The sequence below is a fragment of the Geotrypetes seraphini genome, chromosome 2 (genome assembly GCF_902459505.1).
Source record: "Geotrypetes seraphini chromosome 2, aGeoSer1.1, whole genome shotgun sequence".
Lineage (NCBI taxonomy): Eukaryota > Metazoa > Chordata > Amphibia > Gymnophiona > Dermophiidae > Geotrypetes > Geotrypetes seraphini.
The window spans coordinates 366,213,376-366,231,127 of record NC_047085.1 but is presented as its reverse complement, the minus strand read 5'-3'; the positions used below and the strand labels follow the sequence as shown (position 1 = coordinate 366,231,127).

The following is a 17,752-nucleotide window of genomic DNA, read 5'->3' as shown; positions in this document are numbered from 1 at the left end:
GTCGCAAGGCTAAGAGTGGATATGTCCTAAAAAGATTGGTGAACATAAAAGTCCTTTATTCATCAAATAACTGAACAGTTCAAACTCAAATGACTCAATATGTACGTGTTTCGGCCTCAACTGGCCTGCCTCAGGAGTCTTAAAAGTCTTATGAGTGAAAAACATACCTACAAATGCACGAACTTCCGATATGATGATAAATATATTGATTCTTTGAAACCCAATGCATGCTGAAATTGAAACTTGTCCTCAGTGTAAAATGTATACACTACACTGAAAACTCCCGAACTGGGATAAAAGGGAGTTTTCAGTGCACTGGGGGGGTTCCCCCCAACCCGTCCCCAGTGGTAATCGCAGAGAAACAAGATTTTATGTATGTGATATGAAAACCACATAGTTATATGTGGTATATAAATTTTTAAATAAATAAATATGTGGCTCAGAGCATTATTCCTCGACTGGTGGCACAAGTCAATATACTGACTACTTCCTGCTTGTTTACATGATGCAGGTTTGTCAAAGTTCAGCCTTTGAGGGCTGCATGCAGGTCAGGTTGTCAGGATATCCGTAATGAATATGCATGACAGAGATCTGCATGCTCTCTACAACCACTGTATACAAATCTCTCTCATGCATACTCATTAGGACTATCCTGACAACCTGGTCTACCTTGCAGCCCTTGAGGACTGAACTTGGACAAGCCTGATATAATAAATAGTAATCTGATAGTCTATTTGAATGATTACAATTTGGTTCAACAGCAGATCTCTGAAAGCCTTTACAGCTTTCCAAATCACCTGGAGCTCCAGGAGGTTGATGTGCAACATGGTCTCCTGGGCAGCCCAAATCCCTTGTGTGGAAATATCCATGGTCAACACTTTCTGGGATGGATACATTTAGAATTGTAGTCCCAGTGCCAAACTGGACCAAACCATCCACCAAAGCAGTGTATGAGAAAACTGCAGGGTGATCTGGATGACATCTACTATGTTTTCCATGGCTTGGGACCACTTGGAAGCTAGGGTCCACTGGGCAACCCGCAAATTGAAGCATGCCCTAGGTATGATATGGACAATGAAGGCCATGTGGCCTAACCAGTGCAACATCTGTGACCTGCTGGCTGCTGTGGACATGAGCGTCAATGTCAATGAGAGTATCCATGATCCCAACTTTTCCAGTTTTTCATTATCAATTGCATGGCTACTCCTGTCATGATGAGGAGCAATTTGTTTTGATTTGCATTAATTGGTTTTTTGGGTAATAAAATCATTCCAAATAATACTATATCATATGATAATGCTAGTGGATTGTCCAATATTGTGATAATTTGACCCCAAATGGATTTCCAGAATTTGAGTATCAAGGGACAATGATAGAGCAAATGATCTAATGCAGTGTTCTTCAACCTTTTTACACCTATGGACCGGCAGAAATAAAATAATTATTTCATGGACCGGCAAACTACTAAGACTGAAATTTTTTTAAAAACCATCGCCGCCCCGTCCCCGCGAGCTTGGTCCCACAAACCATCTGATCCTATTCGCACAAGCCTCAAATAGTTATGATTTTATATTGAACATATTTTATTAAAGTATAAAAAGAAACAATATTCTATACAATTGTCATTTTATAAATACAAATAATACAGGGCAAAGATCAACAAAACCCGACTCCCCTCCCCTTCACATATATCCCCTCTACTATCAAGAAAATTGAATAAGCCAAATTATTACAGAATGCTACACAAATATCATGTAACAGAATACCACAGTCACACATGACAGGAATGGTGTTAGGGGAGTGGAACTAGGTCACCTGCCCCCTGGTCAGAGAGAGCCCTAAGCCAGCTGGAAGCTAAAGAAGCACTGCCTGGGCTTTGCACTCCCCAGTTATGTCTAGCAAGATACATATTTCAAATCTGATATATTTGAATCACAAGATAGAAATAAAATTATTTTTTTCTACCTTTTGTCGTCTCTGGTTTCTGCTTTCATTGCCTTTTCACTCTCTTCCATCCAGCGTCTGCCCTAACATAAGAATTGACACTGCTGGGTCAGACCAGTGGTCCATCATGCCCAGCAGTCCGCTCACGCGGCGGCCCTCTGGTCTAAGACCAGCACCCTAACTGAGACTAGCCCTACCAGCGCACGTTCTTGTTCAGCAGGAGCTTGTCTAACTTTGTCTTGAATCCTTGGAGGGTGTTTTCCCCTATAACAGCCTCTGGAAGAGCGTTCCAGCTTTCTACCACTCTCTGGGTGAAGAAGAACTTCCTTACGTTTGTACGGAATCTATCTCTTTTTAACTTTAGAGAGCACCCTCTCGTTCTCCCTACCTTGGAGAGGGTGAATAACCTGTCTTTATCTACCAAGTCTATTCCCTTCAGTATCTTGAATGTTTCGATCATGTCCCCTCTTAATCTCCTCTGTTCGAGGGAGAAGAGGCCCAGTTTCTCTAATCTTTCACTGTACGGCAGCTCCTCCAACCCCTTAACCATCTTAGTCACTCTTCTCTGGACCCTTTCGAGTAGTACCGTGTCATTCTTCATGTACGGTGACCAGTGCTGGACGCAGTACTCCAGGTGAGGGTGTACCATGGCCCGGTACAGCGGCATGATAACCTTCTCTGTCTCTTCAGTCCAGCATCTGCCCCTTCCATTCACTGTCTGTCTTTTTCCCTGCCATCTCTCCTCCTGCCCTCCCCCCCCCAATTTGGTCTGGCATCCATCATCTTCCTTCTGTTCCCCTCATGGTCTGGCATCTCTGTCCTTCCCTCCCCCCTGTGGTTTTTAGCATCTCTTTCTTCTCATTTCCTCCACTCAGACCTGATATTGTTCTCTGCTCTCTCTTCCCTTTTCTTTTCTGGTCTTCCTTTTCTATTTTCTGCCTCCATCTAAATTAAATTATTTCTTACTATTTAGTCCTGTTTCCCTCTTTTCACTGTGTCTACCCACAGCTTGTTACCCCTTTCCCTCACCCCTCCATTATCTTACTATTTTCTTCCCACTTTATTTATCTTCTCCTTCCATCCAGTATGTGTTCTTTCCCCACTTCCATTCAGCATCTGCTCTCCCCTTTCAACTGACATCCATCTGCCTTCTGCTCTCTCTCCCTTCTTCTCACTTCCATCATCTGTCTCCTTCTCTCTCTCATCTCCTCCATTCCATCATCTGCCCCTTCTCTCTCTCTCCCCCCCCCTCCCAAACTTCCATCATCTGCCCCCCTTCCCCTCACCTTTGCGAGTCACTTTCTTTCCCCTGAGGGTGGCTCATGTCAGAGGGGAAGCTTTGGCCGAGCAGAACCGCTTGCAAGGAACAGTGGAACTTACTTGATGTCATGCTGGGGCCCGTTGCCGTTTAGAAAAAAAAAAAAAAAGGGACCTGCAAAGGTGAGAGGAAGGGAAACCTCCAGGACAGTTGCTCTTTGCCCTCCTTCAGCGGCCCAAGAGTCTTGAGGCAAGCGGCAGCTCTGTGTGCTTTTAACTTCGGCACAGAGCTGCCCCTAAGCAGTAGTTTAGCGCGGTTTCATGAGGCAGCCTCGGGGCCTTTGCTAGGCCGGCCCACATCGCATCATCGAAGCGGGCCGGCCTAGCAAAGGCCCCGAGGCTGCCTCATGAAACCGCGCTAAACTATTGATTAGGGGCAGCTCTGTGCCGAAGTTAAAAGCACACAGAGCTGCCGCTGCTGGTCTGGAGGTGCGGAGACAGGGCAGGAAGCATACGGGGCAGGAGTCCCAGAGAAGGCAGGAGTCCCGGCACAGCGACGGCAACAGGAAATTGCAAGTCAGCTGATGCCGGCACCTTTCCTTGCGGCGCGGACCGACAAGATTTTTTTGCGGACCAGCAGTTGAAGAACTGTGATCTAATGTCCCTACATCAAGATGACAGTGCCATCTGGAAAAGTTGGGATAACTTAAATTATAGTTTCTGGTGGGAATCTCTATGCCAAATTTATAAGTTTGAAAATATTAATTCTTTACAGTTGAGACATCATAGTAAATTTAAGGAAATTTGGGGCCCGTTAACAAAATATTGTAAGATATGAATATGAACTATTATCATTATTATTACTACTATTATTTCCCTTTGTTTCATGAATGAACATTATACATATCCAGGTGGGGGGGGGGGTTAGGGTGGGAAGGGGGGATAAAACAGTTTTATATTTTATTGTTGGAATAGAATGCAATATGGTATGTTACTTGAATGTTCATGTGTTTGCACTTTGTATTTGATATAAAAAATGAATAAAGAATTTAAACGAGAGTATCCATGATCTGTCCATACCTGTGGCATGAACCGTTCATACATGTGGCAGGTAGGCCCAAGCCTGCACTGTGCCTAGCAGGGCGCCAATGAACGCCAATTGCTGTACTGACTTGGAGTAGTTCATCACATATCCTAGTAGCTCCAACACTTGAATAGTTCTCATGAACTCCTGAGCATTCTCTTTTGATATGCTCTTGATCAGCCAATTGTGCAAGTAAAGAAACACATGAATTTCCAACCTGCATAGTGACACTTCGTCTATCACTAGACTTTTGGTAAACACCCTAGGAGCTGATGCAAGGCCAAGTAAAAGAATGTGGTACTGGATGTAGTGTTTCCCTATGTGAAACCTTAGATACTTCATTTGACTGGGAAGTATCTGAACATGAGAATAGGCATGCTTCAAGTCTGGAGAGTACAGTCAATCGTTTTCCCAAATCATGCGGAGAAGGGTTCCTTGGGAAAGCACCACAACTTTTTTTTGACCGCGACCTTGTTCAGGCCTCTGAGATTTAGGATAGGACAAGATTCCCCCTTTTTATTTGAGCACAACGAAGTATACCTTCCCCTCCCCCTTCTTCCTCTGGTGGAACAAATTCAACCACATTGGCCTTCAGAAGGGTATAGAGGTCCTCTGCAAGCACTTCCTTGTTTAGAGAGCTGAGATAAGATGTTCTTGGTGAGCAATTTGGAGGTTGATTATGTCAATGGAGTGTGTAACTATGGCAGACAAATTGGAGAACCTACTGATTGATGGTTACAAGAGGCCACCTTTCTTGGAAAATTTCAGCCTTTCCCCAGCTGGCAGGTTGTCCAGAATGGCTACTGAAATGGCAGCTATGCTTTACTGGAGCCAGTCAAAAGAACATCCCCTGCTTTGACTGGGGAACCAATTAGGCCTACAGGGTACACTGCTGGCAACGATGGGAGCACTGGGACTGTGCCTGTTGGGAAGAATAAGTAAACCCACACCTTTGAGAATAGTGGGTACCTTTTTCTAGGCCTGTCCGAAAACCTCTAAAAGGATGATGATGCAGAAGGAAGCAGTTGAGAAAATGAGCAGCCTAATGGTTAGTGCAGCTAACTTTGGATCCTGGTGAACTGGGTTCAGTTCTCCTTATGACATTGGGCAAGTCGCTTAGCCCTCCATTGTGAGCCCACTAGCAACAGAGAAAATACCAGCGATTATCTACAGTAATTTGCGACTTTCGGCATGACATCTAACGTTATCTTTCCAGCTTTTTCTGTGACAATTTTTTCTTTTCTCCTTTTTTACCATGGACCCCTGATGAAGGTTGTCCGAAACACGGACCATGTTGGGTCCCTCGCTTGGTAAAAGGTTTTTAGATATGATTTATTTGTCACAATAAAATTTGCCTGCATCGTGTACAAGCCTGCAGTTTTGGTTTGTTTGCTCTGGTTGGTTTTTTACTGCAGACGAAGTTGGACCCCTTGTCTTCTCTGGTTTTGTTGCTTTGCATAAGGATACAACCACCCAGACAAGCATTCTTTCACATGAAAACTAACAGCAAATAATTTAAGTGTTATTTTATTTTTTTATGCAGTAGTTATCCTAACTTGAGCAACTAAGCAATCAAGGCTTTGTTACCATTTGGATCTTCTTATCTTTGTGAACTTGGATTTTCAGCTGACAGAAATTAAATCGAAAAAAGAGAACAACTGCAGATGGTGATTTGCTTGTTAACTATTGAGCTGTGTTTTGAGTTAATTTGCACTTAAAAACAAGCACACTCATCGCTTCAATTAGCAAGTCTATTCTATCTACTTTAGTTTCACCATTGTTACAATTATCAATACATATCTTAAAAGAACTTTAAATAAATAACTCTCAAATATAATTTTTTGTTGGTTGTGCAATTTTATAATTTCAATTATAATGCACTGCAAAAAGCATTGCTCCAATTAGTGTACCATGAAAAACATTTACTCCGTTTAATATGCCGGAGCTAAACAAACAACCAACTAGTCATATATGTGTGTATAAGGGCATATATATGAGAAAATGACTATTTTATGGGTGTGTGTGGTATGGTAGCTAAGCCCTTGCTCTTTAACAATCTAGGCGTGAGCATTTATGCTATCTTTTATTGCTAGTAGAAGTGATAATGCCTATAATACAGGCATGTGTTTGGCCTACTTGACCATAATTGCAGCGATTATGAAAGAGATACTATGATGCATGGCCCTGGTTGAAGGACTGTTGATGTACAGTACTGACAAAAGGCTAGCTTCACTAAGCAAACCAATCGTGAACCGATCGTTTTGCGACCCCTTTGCGACCTGATTTCCCTCCGATCCGATTCACTAACCTCTGTCCCGATCATCCTCTGATCTGTGCATGCAAATGAGCGGGAACGGCATTGAAATGTAGGCAGGCAGCGATTCATTAACAAAAACCCTGCAACATCGACTGGGCTGGCCGATCACAAACAAGCGACTGCTGGGGACCAGTCATTCATGTTTTCCAACTGCCATCTCCTGCTCTCTGCCTGCTGTCTACTCTGACTTTCCAGCTCTCTGCCGCGATTTTCTTCTGTCGACTTGCTCTGTCCCGAATCTCCTCTCCTGCTCCCTGTCCCGACTCTCTGCCAATTTGCTTCTGCCGGCCTGCTCTGCCCCAGACTCTCCTGCTCTCTACCCCGAGCGCTGCCCTGGCCATCCCCCGCAGGGCGAGCCCATGGTTTTAACCTGCGGGTTTAAAGAGGGTCAAAACTACAAGCTCGCTGGACTACAGATGGTCTGCGCATACGTCGGGATCGCTACAAAGCGATCCGGGCGCTTAGTTGGGGGCGTGATTCCAATCGCCCTCATTTGCATGAGGGTGATTCGTGAATCAGCCCCATAGACACGGATCAGAACCCTCACGGATCGGATCCGTTCCCTTAGTGAATCTAGCACAAAGTTAGGCACATTGGGATAGTTGTGAATAAAGGAGCAGGGTGACAAGGTCCAATAAATCCAAAGAAACAGGAAGAAACTGCAAAGGCAACAAAGGGCATGATTTAATACACATGTAATATATAAAGGAATTTAAATAAAATAGAAGAAAACAAACTGAGGCATCTGGGAGTTGATTCAAGCAATTTGTATCAATACTCAGTTACACCTTTGCAATGTGCAGCAGACTGAATCACTTCATGGTAGCTTTTCAATTAAAAAAGATAAATTTACCTATTGAATCAAAGATGAACTGGTCCCGAGTAACAGCTAAAGGGAGCTGTACACATACAGATACTTTGGTTTTCTGCACAACCAATCTGCTCCGAATAATGATCTGTAGCAAGGAAAAAATAATTTCTTAGTATAGAACAATATTATTTTTATTCAAAACACAAGAGTGTAATTCTATAAAAGGGTGCCTATAGCTTCTAATTATAGCACCTATTTTACACCTATTCTAAAAAGAAAAGCAAGTCCCTAATTCCCTGTACTAGCACAAGAGCCAGAAAATGCATGTACATCCATGCACAACTAGTTACACCAGCCCTACAGCTGATGTAAATGCTGGCACTTAGATGTATGTATGAAAGCATGTCAATAACAGTGTTTTGTAATTCACATGCATACATGTGTGTTCCACCCAAACTCCACTCATTCTATACGAGGTCATTTCTACACGTAGGAACCCACTTATGTATAAAAATGACTAAAATACATATATTTACATGCTTTGCCATCTAACATTAGATGGCTCTTTATAGAATTACCTCTATAGAAGGTAACTATATATATTTCAAGTCTTGAATTGCAATAATTCAAAAAACATTTCAACAAATACACCTTCAGAGTGTTCAATGAACTTCATTATACAAAAAACATTGATTTTCTATTTTCCCTCATACCTCCCTACCCAACCCAACTCTCCCCCATTTCACACCGTCTAAGGAGTCTAATTTTGTTTGGTTTTGTAATGTCTGGGTTCAATTAATAATAATAACAATAACTTTATTCTTGTATACCGCCTAACCATAAGTTTCAGGCGGTTCATAATCAAGAAGAACTGTACAATCAGTGAAGCCCACATAAACAAGGTTGAAAACAATAATCACGGTACAAACTTATCAAACAAATATGTTCTCAAGAACTTTCTGAAGACATAATATGAATGCATTTGTAGAACCAAAGGACTTAACCAAGAGTTCATTTTTCCTAACTGGAAAGCAAAAGTCTTGTTTAAACCATGTTACTGCCAGATATCATCCTTTGAAGATGCAGAGGATAATTTTATATCATGATACCCAAGTTCCCAATACACACAGTTAGATTTCCTGTATCTAGTTTGTAAAGGCATCATATTAGTACTATTATTTATTGATTTGATATTCCACCTTTACCAACTAAGGACCTAAGCAGTGAACATAATTATGAGCTTATAATCCTTTGTAAAACTACTCTGGGAAGGGTGCCCCTTTAAAAACTGGTAAATATTGTAGGGCACAGGACAGGGGCTATGAAAAAAGGTTAAAGGTGTACTTCATAGAATATAACAGAGTGGGGTTTCCCTATTAAGTGCTACAAAATTCTGGCAAAAGATAGTTATAGTCTTGCTGTGGGAAACTTACCTAGTGAGTAGTGGCACTTAACAGACAGGGGGGGCTGTGGCATGCTGCAGTGAAATGGATAGTGTGCAAGAAAAAAAATTTGAATACGTTGTAGATTTTTTTTTCTACATATAAGTTACCAACTTTTCATATGATTCTGGGTAAATCTAGCTAGTAATGCACATGTAATAGTTAAGGCCACACCCAATTAGAAGCCTATGAAGCATTTTGGTACACAAAGATATAAAAATTTGAATATGGATTGCAGCAAAGGCCAGAAAAAAAACTAGAGATAAACAGGAAAACACTAGGGGTTATTAAGAAGGAAAAGTATAATAATATTTTCCTTATGTACTTTGCTAAATTAAGCAAGGCCATGGGGGACATTAGATATATGTATATATAATACATTAATCTATTTCTATCTCTCTCTTCAGTATTTCTTTGTTTCTTTGTCTAAAACATATTTTAGTTTCCCGCTTTAAAAGCCTGGGTTTCTGGTGTCCTTTGTCTGAATAGGAGAAACCTCAGAACTTGAGTGATAACACATGTTCCTGGCATTCCACTGCTGGGTAGAAAAGCAAACCTTTCGAGAATGGAATATGACTGCAATATGACCGTGTGGTGTGTGTGACTGAAGGGATCCCTATGTCTGTTAGAATGTGTGAGAATATGTGAGATGGAATGATTTGTACTTAATTTCAAACTTTTTACATTTACAAGATTCAAAAAACTTTAAGAGAGCAACATATGGAGCTCGTTAGGATAAGGCTGAAGGAATGGTTACCATGGAAACCCTCTAAAGGCCCAGGGTAGACAAAGGTCAGTTAGTTTGACCTCCAGCATAGGAATTGAGTTTTCTTTTCTTTCTTGGGTGTTTGTCAGTCAAACTTGAAACTGTCAGTTTTTCCAAAGCAAGAGTTCTCCAGACACAAAAGGCTGGTTTGCTTTAACTTTTTAAAGAATTACTGAGAGAGAAAGTGTTCACAAAAATATAATTTGTAAAACTTTTCTTTGAGCCTGGTAATTAGGTTAAAAGGAATTTCTTTGTTCAACATAAGGCCAGCCTCTGTTGGCTGATTGGTTGATAAGGAGTGATGTCAAACTGGTCACTGTGAAAGTATATAAGTCAACCTAGTAGCATGGGTTCCCCAAGCTCATGTTGTTCAAGGAAGATGCATTTTGACACGCCTAGCTATATATGGCTCTATTGTACAAATACCTTTCGAATCGAGATTTCTGTTAAATTTTAATAAACAATGTGACTGGAAATATTTGTACAATTATCATTATTCTTGAGCACCTAAGAGCAGAGGTTAGCACATTACGCTGCTTACTAGATAATATCAAGCATGGGAAATTGTGTGGCTTAGGTTTTGGGGAATCCTTTGGGGCAAAAAAGGCTGGGTGGTAATACTGCTGCATGACACAGTGTCTTTTGCAAGTAAGCATATGATAAGAGGTCTAATGGAGTGGGGGAGGGATTTGGTAGTAAAGGAGAAAAATATAATATGCATGTACTAAATATATACAATATAAGTTTCATAAACTCTTTGGTATGAACATTGAGAAGGACAGATATGGTAAAGTTGATCATGGTAAGTGACTTACAGCATTATAGAGCAGCAGCTCCATAATGGATCCCAGAGAGAGGGCATAAATTGGGAGGGAACTATTCAGATACTGGACTCGTTGGATGCATAGCATTCTGCATCTGATGGACTGTTCTTGTATATCATGAGCTCATGGGGTACAATTAAGAATTGATAAATGCTGGTGGGCTCAAGGGTGTTTGAGCTTATTACAGAGATGACTATAGGGCCATTTGGGCAGTCAGTTAATGCTCATGCAATGTTTTGGTCGATGTTAAATGCTTGGGGGAAGGGTATAGGATGGGAAGATCTGTGGTAATTTCCCAGTTTACTGTATAACTTAATTTTAGGGAGTTCCTGGTTGCTCAATGGTAGCCTTTTCTAGAGCATAGAACTTCTTCTGGGCTGCTCTGGGAATGGTGCAGTTGCTCCTGAGGGTGGTCATTATTACATATGCGGTTATGAAATGCAAGGAAAACAACAGACAGCTGCTCCAGTTGGAACACCTAATGAGGTAGGCAATGGGATATGTTGCAGGCTAGATAGCATTTAATATGATCCTCCATCAAACAAAAAACATATCACTTTTCTTCTATATATACAAGCTGTTCCAGTTTGGAAATAAGCCAAGTGAGACGAGATGATGGCTAGAATCCTCAAAGGGGGTTCGGGAAACATCTGTATTGGCTTTGCAAACTAGGGAATGGAAAATATTGAATTCAGGAGGTCTTTCAAGAATTGCATGCATCCTTCTATGCTGAGTGAGTTACAGGAGATAAAATGGTGTGCACCTAATACAGTGGTCTCAAACTCGCGGCCCGGGGGCCACATGCGGCCCGCCAGGTACTATTTTGAGGCCCTCGGTATGTTTATCATAATCACAAAATTAAAATAAAACAGTTTCTTGATCATATGTCTCTTTAGCTATAAATTACAATTATTATTAAGACATAGCCAAAAGTTAAGATTTATAAACTATAAAGAGTTTTACCTCATGCAAAATTGTCATTTCTTTAATAAGACATTAACTATTTTTTCTGAGGCCCTCCAAGTACCTACAAATCCAAAATGTGGCTCTGCATAGGGCTTGAGTTTGAGACCACTGACCTAATACAAGTACAGTTATCCCAAGCTATAACAGAACAGTAGAAATGTAGAATATCCCAATAAGCTGAATTGTGAAATCCACTTGGCCCGCTATTAGATGGGATTGGGAGAGAATTTTATAAGTTACTACTTAATCAGGTTCTTGAACCCTTATAAGTTAGGTAAATAGTAGTATTAAGTATGTTGTGGCACAGGGGACTTAAGAGTTGAGGCACATAATAAGAGGGTAAGGACCATCAGAGGCCAGAATCTTATTGGCCTATTTTGCTGTTAAATTTCGACCATAATTGATCTAGTTTCTGGCATCTAGGCTGGCTTTCATTCTTGTAATCTAGTTGCTGCCCAACAGGTAGCGTTTGTCAAAAGACAATACATAGTGATGAATATGAAAAGGGTGATCGCCTCTATTGAGATGGCAAAGGCCTAGAATTGTCCTTCTCTTGTAGTTGTGTTGCACAGAGAAAATTTTTGACGTTTCAGCAAAGGTACCTGTTTGAGGTTTGGACTGGGAGCAGAGTTTAGAAATGCTATGAAGCTGTTGTACACTAAGAGGCTCATAATCAAAATTTTGAAGCATCTAGAAACCAGCCCAAGTCAGCAATTAGATGTCCTAATAGCCAGGATGTCCAAGTGCCGATAATCAAAACTGACTTTCTGGACATCCAGCAGCACTTCTAGATTGCTGTGTGTCCAGAGCTCAAAGGGGTGTGTTGGGAGGTGTGTTATGGGCGAACATCGGGCAGGCTTTGACTGGTCGTCCTGCAGCAATAATCAAAGTTTTCTCAGGACATCCTAGACGAACAGTTAGATCTGTTTTAGTTGCATCTAAGTACCCCAATGCTGCCCGAACTGACCAGATGATCACTGGGGGATTAAGGCACAATTCCCCCCTTACTCCCCCAGTGGTCATCAACCCCATTCCACCACCCAAAGATGGGGGGGGAGAACAGTACATTGAGGTGGTAGGAGGGAGTGGGCATCCCTCCTTCCTTTTTTGAGGGGGGGAAGGGGGAGGAGATGTTTTGAGGAGGGTGCCTAGTGCAGGGGGGCATCCCTCCTGCCAATTTTGGCTGGCACAGAATTTTGTTTTGCAATAGCAGAGGGAATGGGCATCCCTCCTGTCTGTTGGGGGGGAAGAGGGGTTCAGGGACCCGCAGTTATTGTCCGGGGTGGGGGGGGGAGCTCATCATCGGGAGGGAGACTCAGCTCCCTTTTTTTTAACGGGGCAGATACGGTGCATGTATAACACATACACAGCATTTGTGCCCATTAAAAAAAAAGTATGGCATGTTATAAATACATTAATTTGTATCAGTAAGACAGATAAGTGACTGGTCTTGACCAGTTCCTTTTTATGGATTGCTAAAAGTGATCACTTTTTTTTGTACATCAGGAAGCCATGTTAGAGCATCAATTGCTCTGCTAGTTTACATAGCATTTCAATATTAATGACCGTATTTGCATGGCTGGATCAGAGAATGAGTAATCGTGCGCAAAACCACGTGGTGAGCGGTTTTGTGCTTCAGGTCAGCAAATCTGATTGTCACTAAACCAGTCAAAACAGGTTTAGCGATGATCGTTAGACGAGCGCTGACTTTAGTGCATCTAGCTCTTAATTTGAAGCTGTCTCCCTCTGTCTCTCTCTTGCAAGGAGGAAAAAGCCTCATGCCGCTAATTAATTAACTTGCGGGCAATACTTAAGAACATAAGAAGTTGCCTCTGCTGGGTCAGACCAGAGGTCCACCGCGCCCAGCAGTCCGCTCCTGCGGCGGCCCATCAGGTCCCTGACCTGTAAGGTGATCCTTGTCTAAAACCCTTTATTCCCCTTTATGCTTCTATCTATATTCTTTCATAATCCTATCTCTACCTCTATCTGTATCCCTCATCCCCATATCCTTCAGGAATTTATCCAATCCTTCTTTAAAACCCTGTAGTGTATCACAACCTCCGGAAGTGCATTCCAGGTGCCCACCACCCTCTGAGTGAAAAAGAACTTCCTAGCATTGGTTCTAAACCTGTCCCCTTTCAATTTCTCCGAGTGCCCCCTTGTTCTTGTGGTTCCCAATAGGCTGAAGAATCTGTCCCTCTCTACCTTCTCTATGCCTTTCATGATCTTGAAAGTCTCTATCATGTCTCCTCTGAGTCTCCGCTTTTCCAGGGCAAAGAGCCCCAGCCTTTCTAGCCTGTCTGCGTATGAAAGGTTTTCCATACCTTTTAGCATTTTTGTCACTCTTCTCTGAACCCTCTCAAGTATCGCCATGTCCTTCTTAAGGTACGGTGACCAATATTGGACACAGTACTCCAGATGCAGGCGCACCATCACATGATACAGCGGCATGATGACTTCCTTCATCCTGGTTGTAATACCCTTCTTAATAATACCCAACATTCTGTTTGCTTTCTTTGAGGCTGCCGCGCATTGTGCCGTTGACTTCATTGTTGTATCCACCAGCATACCCAAGTCTTTTTCAAGGTTACTTTCCCCTAGTACTAATCCCCCCATTTTATAGCTGAACATCAGCTTCTTTTTCCCTATATGCATGACCTTGCATTTCTCTACATTGAAGTTCATCTGCCATTTATTTGCTCACTCCTCCAGTTTGTTCAGGTCCCTTTTTAGGTCTTCACATTCCTCCGCGGTTCTAACCCTGCTACAGAGTTTAGTGTCATCCGCAAACTTTATAACTTCACACTTCATCCCTGTTTCTAGGTCATTTATAAAAACATTGAACATCAGCGGTCCGAGCACCGACCCCTGCAGAACACCGCTCGTGACCCTCCTCCAGTCCGAGTAGTGGCCCTTCATTCCAACCCTTTGCTTTCTGCCTGTTTAATCCATCTGTATACGTCCCCTTCCACCCCGTGGTTCCACAGTTTCCTAAGTAGCCGCTCATGGGGTACCTTGTCAAAGGCTTTTTGGAAGTCGAGATAAATGATGTCTATGGGTTCCCCTTTATCCATCTGGCTGTTTATCCCTTCAAAGAAGTGCAGTAAATTTGTTTGGCATGATCTTCCCTTGCAGAAGCCATGCTGGCTCGCTTTCATCTGTCCATTTTTTTCTATGTGCTCACAGATGCTGTCTTTTATCAGCGCTTCTACTATCTTGCCCGGAACTGAAATCAAGCTTACCGGCCTGTAGTTCCCCGAGTCACCCCTCGATCCCTTTTTAAAGACAGGTGTAACATTTGCTATTTTCCAGTCCTCCGGGATTTCCCCAGTTTTCAAGGATAGGTTGCACCTCATTGGCTTAAAAAAACCTCTTGATGTTGAACTACTCCCATCTAACACCTATTTTCCGTGGATCAAGAGACTAGAGTTTAAATCATATGGAGAACTTACCCCCCTCCCTCACATTACCATCTATTAGCTTTCTCTCCCCCCTTTCCCCACCGACATTCACCTTCTCTTCCATACCCATACACTCTTATCGCTCAAATCTTACCTCTCCTCAAGGCCTTCTGCCATCAGTCTAACCTTCCCACATGTACAGACATAGCTGTCACATTTTGACAGATAACATTTTCAAACTTTTAAGAACATAAGAGTTGCCATACTGGGACAGACCCAAGGACCATCAAGCTTAGTATCCTGTTTCTTACAGTGGCAGATCCAGGTCACAAGTCAAGATCCCAAAAGAGTAAAACAGATTTTATGCTGCTTATCCTATATTGATGAACCCAAGTCTCATCCACAGTCGCAAAATGCCACAAGAAGTTATTATCATTGTGCTTAAAATGCTCAAAACATATTTTTGAAACGTCCAATCAAACTCATTTTTAGTCGACGGTTAGCAAATGTCATACCTGTTGCACACTCAACTTCCTTATGCTTAAATATTTATGTAGAATGGTGTATACACATTCTAATGAAATGCCAGCATTTAGAGTCAATTGGCAATCTTCCATCACAATTTGGTGAACTTTATCAACCATTTCATCAATTGTTACTGTTTTTGGATATCCAGATTGTTCTTCATCAATAATGCTTGTCCGGCCACGTTTAAACTCAGTAGCCCATGCTTTCACCATTGAAAATGAAAGAAACACATCTGCATACACTGCACCTCAGATTTAGTTTCGGTAAATGATTTTCCCTTAAAATGAAAAAATTTTATCAAAGTACAATACTCAATTTTGTCCATTTTTAAATAAAGTGGAATAGCTGTTCATTTCAAAAGGCTGATAAGAAAACTAGATATCAGATTGATCTGAAAATCTAGCTGTAGATGTTTGTCAATGCCATCTGCTGGACAGCTAAAGAATTGTGATGCTAATCTTGCTCTTGCTTGGTCAGGCCAGAAACTTTTCAATTGACCCTCATATTATTGAGTGGTTAGAAGGTTGTGTCTAATGAAATGAGTATCTGCTAAATGCCTCTTTAGTCCATAAGCTGGATGGAAATTACCTACAAGTTATTAGACAGTCAAGTAAAAGGACTATTTTTAACAAGTTTCTCAACAGTCATGCTTTAAACCAGTGTTCTTCAACCGCTGGTCCGTAGAAATTTTCTGCCAGTCCACAGGGCTGGCACCTCCATCAGGCCTAAGACGGTGTTCTGCAGCCGCCGGTCCACGCAGTGATCAATGTGGCGTCTTCGGGCCGGCTCCTTAAGTGCTGCAGTGCACAAAGTCGTGGGAAAAGGCTCCTATGCGCATCCTGCGCCTGAACCAGAATCCTTCTCTCTGATGTCGCAACGTCAAAGGGAAGGCTTCCAGATGAGGCGCGAGGAGCCACTCCCCACAGCTTTGTGCAATGCAGCACTCGGGGAGCCAGCCCGAAGATGCCACGTTGATCACACCGTGGACCGGCCCGAAGATAACACCGGGGAGCAGGCCAGAAGGCAAGGCACATCATGGAGGGAGAGAGACAACAACGGTAGGGGGAATGCTTTATTTTTTTATTTAGTGATTGATTTACATCTGCTGTCTGTTAGGAAGAAATGCATTTGTTTCTTTTCCTCTGGGGTTGTGCTGCTTGCAGAGTCTTGCATCTTAGGGTTTATTTGTAAATATTAGTACTTTTAGTTTTTGGTCCTGCATTTGCATGGGGTTATCTGTTTTCTGGTAGGAATGAATGTTGAAAAGTATACAGTGTGCTTTGTGTATTTTAATTTTGTGGTTAACCATTATGTGTTGTTAATACGATTATATTGTGTGTGTGTGTGTATATATGAAAAATGAATGGAAAAAATGGTGTTACAATTAGTACTATTATGGGGGCGGGGTCTGGGGCGGAGATTGGGTGGAGATGGGCAGGACTTAGCCCAGTGTTCTTCAAATGCCGGTCCGTGAACCGGTGCCGGTCCACAAAATAATTATTTTATTTCCGCCGGTCCATAGGTGTCAAAAGGTCGAAGAACGCTGCTTTAAACCACTATATTTTAAATGAGTGTTGCAAAACTCTTCCCAGTCTAGAAATGAATATTATTTTTTTAATTTACAATTTTGGACTACTAAGTCCATGTCATACCAAAAGAAAAGGCCAACATAAGTGAACATATATTTGGCAGGAATCTATGAAAATATCTGCCATCATATGAAGATATTCCACTGTATAGTCAAAGCACTACACTTTGATTTAGGTACAATACCTTTACTGTGATGGAAGGGACAGCTTCAGCTCCTATCTCACTGTCAATGGCTTGCTATAAAAGAACAAGATGAAAACAAAGTGAATGTAGTCTTACACAATCAGAGGCAAGCACAATTACTGCAGTATTAACTTCCTATCATACAGTTCAAGAAAGAACTTAATCATTGCAATGACAGACTGAAAGATACAAAATAGATTTCCAATTCCCCTTTGTTCAAAGGGGAAAATACCATTATGAATTTATTAGAAAAAGAAATGATTGTGATACAGCATGTATAAACTAAATGGTAGTTAATACATCTTATTAAACTACTGTGCATAACTGCATGGACACTTCTGATTAGATATTTAAAGAAAATCTAATTTTCAACACCTTTCATAAAATACATTTAGGAAAGCATATCTTCATTTAATCACCTCTTCACTTAGGGCTCCTTTAACTAAGCTGCGATAGCGGTTTTAACGCGTGCCTCAATGCCGGGCACGCTAGACGCTAACGTCTACATAGAGCTTGCATTAATATTTTCCATGTAGCGCAGGGTTTGATTGTGAAATATGGATAAAGGGTGGGATGTGAAGAAGAGAAATAAGAAAAAGAGTGAATAGACAGGAGACCCTGGAAATAGAGTTTAGAGCA

General features: G+C 41.7%; 1 protein-coding gene across 3 annotated transcripts in view; it reads right to left on the bottom strand.

Moving 5' to 3' along the window:
* The window catches only part of BBS9 (Bardet-Biedl syndrome 9), a 434,574-nt gene that overhangs the window by 232,967 nt on the left and 183,855 nt on the right, over window positions 1-17,752 (bottom strand). For all 3 annotated transcript variants that reach the window (XM_033930592.1, XM_033930593.1, XM_033930591.1), the window contains exons 12-13: window positions 17,114-17,167; window positions 7,456-7,558 (exon numbers count right to left, since the gene is read on the bottom strand). In XM_033930592.1, coding sequence (XP_033786483.1) covers window positions 7,456-7,558; window positions 17,114-17,167 — 157 coding nt within the window. The remainder of the gene's footprint in view (window positions 1-7,455; window positions 7,559-17,113; window positions 17,168-17,752) is intronic.